Source organism: Numenius arquata, chromosome 13 (assembly GCF_964106895.1).
Source record: "Numenius arquata chromosome 13, bNumArq3.hap1.1, whole genome shotgun sequence".
Classification (NCBI taxonomy): Eukaryota; Metazoa; Chordata; class Aves; order Charadriiformes; family Scolopacidae; genus Numenius; species Numenius arquata.
Window position 1 is genome coordinate 3,576,422 of NC_133588.1, and position 12,656 is coordinate 3,589,077.

The 12,656-nt window shown below is 36.2% G+C and overlaps 1 protein-coding gene across 1 annotated transcript in view; it reads left to right on the forward strand.

The window, feature by feature from the left end:
* RPGRIP1L (RPGRIP1 like) overlaps positions 1 to 10,288 on the forward strand; it is a 77,696-nt gene extending 67,408 nt beyond the window's left edge. The window contains exons 25-26 of the mRNA XM_074157862.1: positions 4,661 to 4,794; positions 8,085 to 10,288. Of these exons, the coding sequence (XP_074013963.1) occupies positions 4,661 to 4,794; positions 8,085 to 8,188 (238 nt within the window). The 3' untranslated portion in view covers positions 8,189 to 10,288. The remainder of the gene's footprint in view (positions 1 to 4,660; positions 4,795 to 8,084) is intronic.
* Positions 10,289 to 12,656: the final 2,368 nt, after the last annotated feature.

The following is a 12,656-nucleotide window of genomic DNA, read 5'->3' on the forward strand; positions in this document are numbered from 1 at the left end:
TGGCTTTAGTGGCAGAAAAGGAAAGAATATTCAGTATCCAAAAAAATCAAGAAAATATGCAGCTGAAGAGAATGATAAAACCTGAAATATCTGAGCATGAGGGACTAGGAGACTAAGAAGACTGCTTGAAATCCTATTTATGTTAGTAATTGTTGTATACCACAAAGATGGTTCTTCTCCTTTGACAAGCATCTTTGTCTTTACGTTTTCAGACAGACAATGTCTCTATCATTAATATGGAAATTTTGTCAGAACACTTGCTTTCTCTTACAGCTGTATTGTGTGACATGGGTAGCCTTTTTGGTTTGTTTGTTTTTCTGTATAATAGGGATTCAAATTATATTCCTCATTTATGCTAGGAAGCTATTCTTACTAATATTTGTAAAACTTTGGAAAAAAAAAAAAAAAGATAGAAAATTATTATTCTATTTTATCATCTGAACCCCAGAGGTATTTACTTACACGTTCAAGTCTTTAAATCAGTTAATAACAATAACAGGAGGCATTTCTGGCAGTCCATTTACCATACTTGACTGTGTCATAGTTCTCCTTTATTCTTCATCCTGTTTGTATTCCACTGGTGCCTTGCAGCATTTAAAGAGTGTAGAAATTTGGCTCGTATGGAGAAGTTTGTCGGATTCCTGGTGCCAGATTGTATGTGCAGACCTGGCGGCAGAGTCTCTGCTCTCCTGACAAGTGTCAAAAGAGACATATGTGAGGAATGGAGGAATCCATTCTTCTACCAGTCACCCTGCTGTGATAACAAGAGCGAACAGGTTTATGCAAGAGGTTTCCAGCCTGATCCTGACAGGTGCATCATTTCTTGGTAGGAAATGATTGTTACTCCAAGAGACTGACTATATGAATTCAGTGTTCTCCTAAGTAACAAAATCTATGCATCCGTGTTAGAGGAATATAGAGCATGTGTACAGTGTTAGCTTCACATTAATATAACTATATTAACAGACAAGATTTTATCCTTGCTACTTAAATTACTGGTCTCGGGAATAAAGAATTAGAATCAAATTCACCTGCATCACAGCTTTTGTCCACGCACTCTAAATTCCCTGTTGGTGATAACACCTTTTAAGTGTTATCATGACAACAACAGTAAATATTTGTCTGGGTTTTTCTGCTTCATTGTTTTAACCTTAAGGCAATTATTATTTTTTACTTTTCTTTTAGCCCTTTGTTATCAGACAAGTTTCATTTAGTTCTCTAGTCATTCTTAGAGTGGCTAGGAAATATCTTCCCACGCAGTACTTGTAACAGGATGTCAAGATTTCTTCTCGTTCTGTCAGTAGGCGTGGGATTCCTGCAAGGGCGTGAGTACTGATACCTGGTGTTATAGAAAAGTGGGAATGAGCTAGAGAGAAAGTCTAGGATCCAGAGCTTTATTTATGTAAGAAATCCTAGCTTTAATTTGATATTCCAACTTCCGTGGAAGTTCCCTACGTGAGTGAGGCAGCGGTAAGGTAAGATGGGACACTGCTGCACGTTGGTGTGTTCTGTGCTGAAGCAGAGTGAGGAGTCGGTTCACGTGCACGATGTTCCAAGGCAATGTAAACAGTGTGTACGTAGGCAGTTCAACCTGAAAACAAGTCTTGCAATTTTTGGTAAATCACAGAATCATATGGGGCTGGAAAGGACCTCTGGAGATCATCTAGTCCAACCCTCCTCCCAGAGCAGGTCCACCCAGAGCAGGTTGCACAGAAATGTGTCCAGGCGGGCTTGGAATGTCTCCAGAAAAGGAGACTCCACCACCTCTCTGGGCAGCCTGTTCCAGGGCTCTGCCACCCTCACAGGAAAGAAGTTCCTCCTCATGTTTAGATGCAACTTTTTATGTTCAAGTTTGTGCCCATTTCCTCTTGTGCTGTCACTGGGCACCACTGAAAAAAGACTGGCCCCATCCTCCTGACACCCACCCTTTAAGTATTTATAGGTGTTGATCAGATCTCCCCTGAGTCTTCTCTTCTCCAGACTAAAAAGACCCAAGTCCCTCAGCCTTTCCTCATAAGGGAGATGCTCCAGGCCCCCTCATCATCTTTGTAGCCCTCTGCTGTCCCCTCTCCAGCAGTTCCCTGCCCTTCTTGAACTGGGGAGCCCAGAACTGGACACAGTGCTCCAGATGGGGCAAATGAAGAACACAAGTTAAAGCATACTGAATATGATATTTAAATATTCTCTACAATTAAAGCATTTGGAATATTTTTTTAAAAACATAAATGTCAAAGTGATTGTGGTACCATTCTTGCAGTCTACCATTTGGAGTATTCTCATGGGATCCAGAGTTCAAATCTCTTCCTTCCTAGTCATCAGCAAAGATTTAATCCAATGTTATGATTATTTAGGCGTATTGGAACTATAAGGTGTTAGAGGTGCAGTTCTTTTGATCTGTTGTGTTGAAGTTTGCTCTGTTCATGGAAAATACTTGAGTATGATCTGAACCAGAAAGTGGATCGGTATGAACCTCTGTCCCAGATGGTCTTAGGTTCTGCTTTTAGTTTATGCCTTAGTGAAAATTTTAGTAGTAGTTGGTACCCTTAAGTGATAAAAATTAATCCAGTACTAATCCCCTCCTCTTCTGTCACTGTGGTAACTGCTAAGCTGGTTTCTCCAATTGATTTGATTTAACATTGACACTGAATCATAACAAAACAGATCTGTTCCCAACGCCCAACAGTTTTATTAGTTACTTACAACTTTTAATTTGTTTTTATTTCATTCAATATTTATCTTAAACATCTAATTCTTTCTTTTTGGTTGAGTTCTGGCAGTTTTGCTGCTGCTTAGCTCTGTGCCAAAATCTTAAGTTAGATCTCTTATATTCAGTCAAGCCACCTGCTGTTGGAAATAGCCATGGTATTTTTCCTTTTTTTGACTCCACAATTTTTTTAAAGACACATATTTTCAATAATGTCTGATTTTAGTGACAAACAAATATTCATATATATTTTTTCTATAATAAATATTTGCTAGTAAGAGCCAGGCACAAAAATAAACTACTACAAAAGCATTTTGCAGTTGTTCTTATGTTTAAAGTCTTTTAGGAAGATTTGATTATATTTTGTCTAAGATATCCTTTCCAGTAGACTTGGCTTTTACCCCGCTTGATTGTTACTCATTTGGAATTATGCTTATTGTAACATTTTGAGGCTGTAAAGCTCACAAGCATTCGCAGTTTAAACAACGTTGCCAAGACATACCAAAAAAATAGTTAGCTCTGAATTCCTGTCATTTTGACAGTCTCGGTGTTTTTGGCCCCGACACAAGCCACTAACTCAAGTCAGCTCCAGCACAATACTGGAATTATGCGTTTAAAAGAAAAGCCATACTTGGATGCAATGAGTGTAATTTAAGTTCACAGAAGAAATGCAAATATTTTGTATAGTTGTTGGACTTAGATGATTGGGATGGACCAACAGGCTGTGTTTAGAAAGCACCATAAATTCCCAAAGCCCTCTGTATTCAGGCTCTACTCACGGGAAGGTTTTTATGTGTAAAACAGGAACAGGATAATGAAGATAAAATATGAGAGGAATTGGTCAGAGGGAACAAGTACAGGACGAATTACTGTTTAAGGTCCAACTTGAAATAATGAATACACAAGACAGCATTAGAAAGACACTATTTTGAGAGAACTGCCTTTAGGTTCCTGTTATTTTTGTGGAATGTGTTCTTGGCTAGAACGAGCTCTCCAAGTATCTAAATGAGGTGTGAAAATTCTCAATAACTTTCAGCTAAATATTTTACACTTGGTGCTTGGAAATACTTGGTTCATTGAATATGGCTAGTATTTCTGATATCAGCAAAACGTTTGATACGGTTTGTCTTTCTCAATTATTTATCTCGTGTCTCCGACACCACTCAATGTAAAGCCAAGAAAATGCATTGGCTTAAAATATACTAAGCTAGATCTAAATTATCGAGTGGTGCAGACCAGAGAATCTCTAGTGCAGTGCAGTTGTAGCTAATGGTCACAATACATAGATTTTTAGGATGATTTTGAGAATTCAGAATACTACTCAGTCCCACTGACTGAATGTCTGTTGCAGTGGAGTGCAAATAATTTGTATGGCGTGTTCAACACAGTAAAAATGTAAGTAAATAAATAAAAACAAAAAACCTACCAGAAAACCCCTAACTGTATTTTTGATATTTTATATAAATTACTTTTGCTGTAAAAGCCTCAAAGTACATAAATACAATCTTGATTTTTACCTGTGGGGGGTAAATATAAAGAAAATTAGTGACTTCAACACCTGTTTAGCTGAGCTAAACAAACTTACAAGTTTCAAATGTGGAAAAGCCTTTAATCCTTAAGACGATTCTGCCTATCACTGCCGTATGAACAAGAATTGTGCCAGAGGGGGGTGGCAGGGGGAGTTAAATGAAACAATTCTATAAGCCTACAGATCTCTGGCTACAACTTCTGTCCTTCTAGTACTGCTAAATAATGCTTAAGAAGGAGGGAGGATATAAAAGAAAGGGTCTCAGACTATTCTTGTCATGGAAAATGTTGAATATAATTGATAAAGAGTTCTGGTTTATGCTTAACTGGTAACATGAGAGTGTGGGTTTTGCCTTTTTTTCTGGTTTTTGAGTTAATTTTCAACCCTTTTTGAAGGTAAATTTTTATTTATTTATTTTTTATGTTTAGCTTACGATTTACAGTGGTCAGTGATCCCCCAGAAGATGAACAGGATCTTGAGTGTGAAGACATTGGTTTCGCTTATGTGAGTTTGAGAGAGATATTCCAGAAGCAAAGAGATATCATTGAGCAAGATATTGATGGTAAGTTTTTAGAGATTGTTTTCTTATAACTGTTTGTAACCTAAAAATTATTTGTTGAATTTCTGCTTTTCTCTGCAAGCTTTACTGTGCAAGTAATTGTTTGACATTGTTTCAATAAGAAAATATTTAATACTAACTCGTAGTTTCCACATTTGTTTGCAAAAGTCAGCAAAAACTCTGTGCTGTTGTTATTCCTTAAAATCCATTTTAAAAAAACCCAAAGCCAAACAGCATTCTCAGCTCATAGTAATTAGTTTATAAAACCTAAGAACTTTCAGGGTGTGGCCCCTTACTAAAATTCTCTATTTTGTACAGCATACTTCATGCTAGTAAGACTATAAATACATATTTTGTTACTAAAATTCATGTCTGAAATAACTCCATATTGCTAATGTCTATATCTTATTTGAAGTTATATTATAATCCCCTGAGTACCTCAGGCTTGTGTCCTCCATATGAAACCCGTATGTGAGACAGTATGAAATACCTGTGGCTTTGGTTAGGTGTCAGTTTAGAGTGCGCATCCTTCTGTCACAGACTGTGACTGCACTTTCACTGTGACTCATTACAGCGAGGTGAGTAGGAGGTGTGGGATCTCCCGTTTCCTGGGTCTTACGACAGCATTTTTATAACGCTGATAAGAAGACTCAAGAAAGATACTTGGTCCTTTCACAGACAACGAAGGAAAATATTTCCTTGCTTAGACTTTCCTGTTCCCCAGGGCAGCAGGGACACGGTTATCAATGGTGCCTTCCCTGCTGCTCTCCATCCTCTTTGCCCATTGCAGTGAAGCTGAGGGTGCACCTGTTCTAGAACAGAAAGGTACTCTTTGCAACAGCAAGAATTCTCCTTAGCTCCAGCAGAATGCCAAGCTAATGGGACTTCGTTACTTCCGCTGCCGTATCTAATTACCATACCTTGAGTGACGGGGAGCTGAGTAGTAAGGGAAAAAAAAATAGGCTTTCTTATCCATTTCCATTATCATGCATGATTTGCATCCATGCTGTAGCTAAAATACTCCAAGTATGCCTCAAAGTTCCAGGAACACAATAAGGAAAATTCTAAGAAGAATCAAATTTCCGTACCCTGGAAAAATAATGCACGGATTTGATGCACTTCTTACTGTGGCTGAACCACTTAATCTTTTCTTCACCAATGATTTTTTTTTTTCCAAGTAGTTGTAGGAAAGCACATCTCCTCCAAAAAGGTATTTCAGAGTCTCTCATTGGAAAATTGTTTTTGTTCTGGATTTTATGGCCATAATTCCCATTTGATAACATTGACTAGCGATATAATTTTGTACCCTTGAAAGTCACCTTTCACAAAACTCTTAAAACTCCAAAGAGTCATCTCTGATAATAATTATGACAGGAAGGGACTGGGTTTTGTTACTAGTTGTTGTTCTGTCAAAAGGTAATCATGTCTATGTAATGACAACTATTTCAATATTGTGAGGAGCATTTCTTCCCCTAATCATAAGACATTTGAGCTAATTTTTACTTTATGTGCATTGTATCTATGAAATTGATAGAAATACTTCTATAGTTATTCCTATCCATACTTCTCTTCCCTGCAGATGCTGTACAGTTTCGATTTATATTTTTTTATTGCATCCATAACCATATTTTCTGAAAATTTAGAACTTTCAGAGAATTGAAATGGATTTTATATTAATATATGTCAGAAGTATAATATATCCGTATATTTTCTTGTAAATTGGACACAGACTCCAATTAAATGTAACGAATGGCACAATAAATAGAATTCCTAAATAATATTGTACACCACCTCAGAGGTGGATATTGGTTTGAGGGAAAAAGAATAAACCTAGACACAGGGAAGTTCAGAGGATGCTGCCCCATGAAAACCTAATAATTCTTAAGTCAAATACCATAAACTTCGTTCTTTTTGAGGACTGCAAGCATATATCTTTTTTGTATCTTGTTCCTTTCATTGGTGATTGTGGGAAAGTGGCCTACGTGAAATTTGAAGCAATTAAGTGAATGGCTAAGCAAGAGGCTGGATGAAAAAGAGTACAGACAAGATGTGTAACAATATCTCTCAGAGATAATATGAGGATGTTAAAACTGCGAAAACAGAATTAATATTGTCTTCTGATAGCATTCGCTACAGTTATCCCATCGCTATTAGAAGCAGAAAGAATAAGGTCCCCTGAAGTCTGCTCTTCAATTTGACAGTTCACCGAGTGATTTGTTCAAGGATAGACAGAAGGGTTTGGATCTCTAAGAATAGCATCCAATCTGTCCCATAATAGCTCTATCGACAAAGTAAATGATGGAAGGTTTGTCCCGTGGTTTTCCTTCTCCGAACCTCTTCTAAGCCATCCCAGCAGCCTGGAAGTTGTAGCACACAGTATCATTGCATGTCCCAGAATACTTATCCCACTTTATGCAGTAAATACACAACCTTGCCATTTGCCTGCTGTATAATTTGCTTTGAAAAGATGTGCTGTCAAGAGTATTTTGGTTTTATTCCAATTCCTCTGGAGTCATGTTAGGCAGCCTCACTGCTTTTTATGCAGGACTGGGAAAGAGCCTCATTTTTGACTGTTAGCAGCATGGTTTTAATCACAGCAGCAGAGACTGTGGCCCTCTGGGCTTACTTAGGTACTGGTAAAGAGTGCAATTTTAAATCATGTTAGGTAATTTCTGTAAAATAGAAATCTTAAATACTACTTTAAAACCCACATACACAAAGATGAAGGTAATTAAATAGTTTAGTCTAGGGGAACTACCATCTTTGACTACGCTTCGCTATTTTACAACACATAGAAGCTTGGAATTATTTTGCATGCGGAAAGAATTTTGCATTGCACCACTGTAAAAACCAATTTACTCTTTAAATACTAATAACTGTCCAGGCTGATTCAGACCTGTAGAAAATGTATTATTTGGTATATTTTTTACTTAAAACTCTTTGTAACTATGCATATATGTCTTTAATAGAGTTTGGAACACCTATATTTACATATTGTGAAAAATAATTAATATAGGCAATTATCGTACAGATAATCATCTTTATTTCAAAGTTAATTCCAATACTAACAGTTTTATTGATGTACATTCTAGTTCTTGGAGTGCTTAGTTTCCAGTAGGCTGCGTGCCTGAACTGAAAGATTTATTTCTTTCTTTTTTTTTTGTTTTCATCCTTTTTTTTTAAGCATATGCTAGGTGCCTTTTAATCTGTCCAAATGCTACGGAAAATAACCAGAACAAAAGCAAACCCTTAAATGAAACTGCTAATGCTGTTTTCTGATGTTTCCTTTCTAGTTTTCGATGCACAAGATGATAGTGCGGTAATTGGAAAGCTCAAAGTATCAGTGGAAGCCCTCCACGCGCTGCGCTCGGTCTACCAGGAATGCCAAGATGACTAGGAGGCATGAAAGGGAAGTTTGCCTACAGAAGTTCCTTCTCCCAGTGTAAATACATGCTTGATAGTGCTTCAAAGATGAGATCTTTGTTATTCTTACAGTATATTTAATGTATAATTTATATGAAAAGGATGCTTGATTTGTAGTTGTAAAGTTTTGTATACTTTTCAGTCTGTTTGTTTTTATATTTCCCCCCTAAGGCTAAGAATCTCTCCACAATGGACAACATCTTGTAAATAATTAATACCTACATGATTGAATGATGTGCTTTATTTGCATTTTCAAGATTTTTTTCCTACATAAAACAGTAATAAAAATGCAAGTCAAATTTTTAATTTTTAATAAAAAAACCATAAGCCTTAGAAAACTGATTAAAAATACTTTTATGTTATCCCTAATCACCCCACTAAATGGAATGCCTGTGATTAGCCTCATTAAGAATTTTATACTGTGAAGATTTTATTAAAAGCAATATATGAAAATTACTTGGATTAATGTGTTAATCTGCCTCTTTAAAATGCTAATATCCATTTTATGCACATTAAATCTCAGTATGTGTTTTCTTTGATGCATGCAGTTCCTATCAATTAAATATAAAAAATGAGGCTAGTTGCAGGACTTATTAAATTACTGCAACCTTTTTTTAAATAACTTTTACCCTTCTACTAACATTATAATCAGCTGTTTATGATTATCGGGATTTGAAGTCGGGGGGAGGGCAGGCACAATCATTTTTCTGTACAGTAAAAGATTTACTTTCAGCCAACATCTGTCAAAGCACAAAAAGAAGCCATAGGCTATCAGATTTTGCTTCAGCTAGTTTGAGCTGTAGGGACAGGCAACTCTGTTCTCATTTGTTTTTTGTCACTTTTAGAACTGGCATCAAACATCTACAATGAATGGTTGTATCTGAATAACCAGTGTCTAGCTTGGAAAGTTAATTTTCCAGCTTTTAACCAATCTCAGTGAAGGATTTAATTGATATTTTTAATGGAGCTGTGAATCAATGCTGCAAAAGGATTGTCTCTTGAGAACGGGGATATAATACATTTCATTTTTTAATTTACTTTTTTATTTGTCATTTTCTTCAAAGGATTTTATAGGCTGTGGATTTCTACTGTTTGCAAACAGGCTATGTTTCTTCATAAGCATATGTAAAGTATTCAGAGAGATAAGTAATTTATTAAAATCTACCTAATTTGCCGTGATATATTAAATCTCTGCTTCAGTGATCACAGACCATTTCATTTAGAGAATTAGGCATTCCCTCTTTGTGTGATTAAAGCTCTGGAAAATGAGTTCTTTGCTCCTATTTGTGAACATTCAAAGCCTGCTAATGGCAAGAAGATGGAATAGATTATGAGACAATTCATTACAGTTCAACAGGAAAAAAAAAAGCAGCTATAATGCAGAAATGCAAGTATGAATATCTGCATATAGTTTGAACCATCTGTGCTCTAATGGCTTCAATAATGGCTCTTCGTCTTCAGTAGGCTTTGAAATGACATCCATACAATATTAATTTGTTGATGTACATTATGAGGCCAATGGAATGAATATATTCTGACCACAGAAATCTCTGAATTCCAACGTGAACCCATGGTTGACTCCATTTTAGGACCTACCATCTTCAGCAGTGCTTCTCCTCCAGCCTTTGCCAATCCTCGCAGCGTTTCATTCCTCTGGAACTTTTCGGAGACCACAGACAGCTGCATTCCTAAACCCCTCCGTTCTTCAGTTAATGGCCATATGTTTGTTGTCATTTGGGCTGGCGCTTAGTTCATCATTTTGGCCACTCTTTCTAGCTTTTTTTGGCTCTGTGCGTCTATATTGTCAATAAGGCTGTTATTATACATTACAATAATTCGAAACAGCTCGATTCAACACTGAGATTAACTGAGTGGCTTTTTAGAAATTTAGTTGCGGTATTCTGTCAGGAGGTTCTTATTATTCTTCTAATACTTTGCAAACCAAACTAAATATCCTGCGCATAAACAAAGAAGCAAATTGTATTGAGTTTTGGTGTGTGACTGTTTACTGACTTGCAGGAGAACTATGTAACTGGGGCTTGTTTTCTTCTGAAATAAACCATGTGGTAAAATTAGAAAATCGGTGATGTTCATCTCGCTTAAACATTTACAGTAACACCCTTAGCACTTAATCTTCCCCATCTGAAGCTGGAAACTTAGAAACCAAGCATTCATATATTCATTAAACACAGAGCCGTTCGGTAAGTCACTGCAAAACCTTCCAGTCGACATCAGCTTACATTGTGTTAACTGTTCTCAGTGACTCCATCATTAACATGTATAATTGGCCTCAAGTCCCTACACAGATTTCTTTGGAAGGCTCGCTATTACTCAGTTTGGGATCTAAAAAAAAAATAATCTTGATTTCTGTTCATGTTTACTACTAAGACAGATATAATATTCGGTGAGGATTTTTCCAACAGATGGACTGTATTATCTTATGCAACATAAACATATGAACATACTAGAAAGTTTTGTTCTTGCATTAACTAGTCTGTATTTCCAACACGCTCTTAAGTCTAAATACTACACTGTGCAGGGAAAGTGGAAAATGTAATCTAGTACTATTTGTGTCCAGATTTTAGCTCTGAATAGATAGAAGAAAACTTACATCTCTGTACTCTCTAGCCTGAGGCAACAAGTATCCTTTTTTTGTGTGTGCAACATGTCGGTAAGCACATTCCTTTTTGCATTTTAAAAAAGGAGCCTTATTAATGCTGAGTACTACCATACTTTGAAATGTTACTTAATTGACATTAATTTTTGTGGAATAGATAAGTTTTTTCTATGGCGTAACTTGGATGCAACGGTGGTCCTGCATAAGATGAATTGCGCAGGGTCAGATGCTCAGTTTTGTTATTTTATATCTTTTCCCATGAATTGTTATAGCTTACAGCTTTGTTGTGATATCCTCTCATGTGATATAAGAGCTGCCATTCTCCGATTGTCCCAGGTATGTTTATCACGATGGAAACTTAATTTTAGCAATTTAGCTCAAAATACTAATACTTTTTTTTTTTTCATAATGTTTCTTTTAACCTGTTTTAATACATCATGAACCAAGGTAATATCTGTGTCAACTTGATCATTTTTGCTGTACAGTAAGTCTCAGCTTATCTCATTATATGCTTATAAGAGTAGATATAACATGACAAACAATTATAATAACTTGCTTCACAGGACTTTCACAACTGAAGATCAGTATTTTTGTTAATAATAATATTGTTTTATAATGCTTTTTATTATTTCAAGGCATAGTAATGCACAACTCAAGAAGCCACCAAAGATATCAAGACTAAATATTAACTGTTAAATTTCATTTTCTTGTTTTGTATTAGAGCTGAGAAGTAAATTCAAATCTAGACTTAAAATTGCGGAACAAACTTCGCTGCACGTTTCAGAGCCAGAGAAATATTCTGTATTGCAGTTAGATGGACAGGTATTTTTGCAGGTGATGATAATGATTTATCCATCAGTTTTTCCAGATATTCCACAGTTGAATACATTTTTTTTTATAAGACTTCCTTAACATTACTGTTTCTGATACAGGTTTCAGTAATTGGACTAGATCCCAATCCTGCAACAAATACTGAATTGAATGCGTTATGTTGCCTGTATGAAATTGATTGCAGAATAGAAGTTCAAGTTGATACTTTTCTGTGCATGTGATAAAAATTTGCTTTTGGCACAGCATGCTACAGGTATACAGCTCTGTGCTTTCTTGGTGTTGCTGACAAATTTTAATTCTATTTGCATCTTTTGAAACGGAATGAGGTAACTTTTGAAGAATTCATCAGAATAATTTCTCAAGGGAAGAATTTGACTTACGTTTTGTTTCTTATGATAGTGTAATCTTGGCACTCACAGGACATGGCCTTGGAAGTCACATATAACATAAAGACTTTGTTCTTAATTCATAAGCACAAACTCCTTCTGAATCATGTATCTGTTGGCTTTTTAGAAGTATTTAAAAGTTTTTCTTATTTCTAAGGTCCTTGCTGAATCAGTCTTCAAGCTCTCAACACTTCATGGCATCAAGGTCATTTCAAACGAGAGCTGCTTGTAAATTATCAGATACCAGTTCAGAATATTTTATCTAAGAAAATAAGCAACTACGAACCTTCAAACAGAAATGCTTATAGGTTATTAATGGTAGTAGCTCTACCATGACCCTGTATCAGGATAGGATCCTTCGGGTCAGAAGAGAGCTCAGGTGGTCTCTAGTCCAACCCGCTGCAGGAACAGCTATAATGTTGGAGCATGTTGCTCAGGGCTGTATCCAATCTGGTCTTGGAAACCTTCAAGGATGGAGACTGCGTAACTTCTGAGCAACCTGTTCCAAATGCCTGACTGTCCTCGTGGTGAAAAAAGGAGATACATTTCTAAACATTATTTCAATCCAAACTGAAGCCAAATCTAGATCTAAGCATGTGAAAACAGCT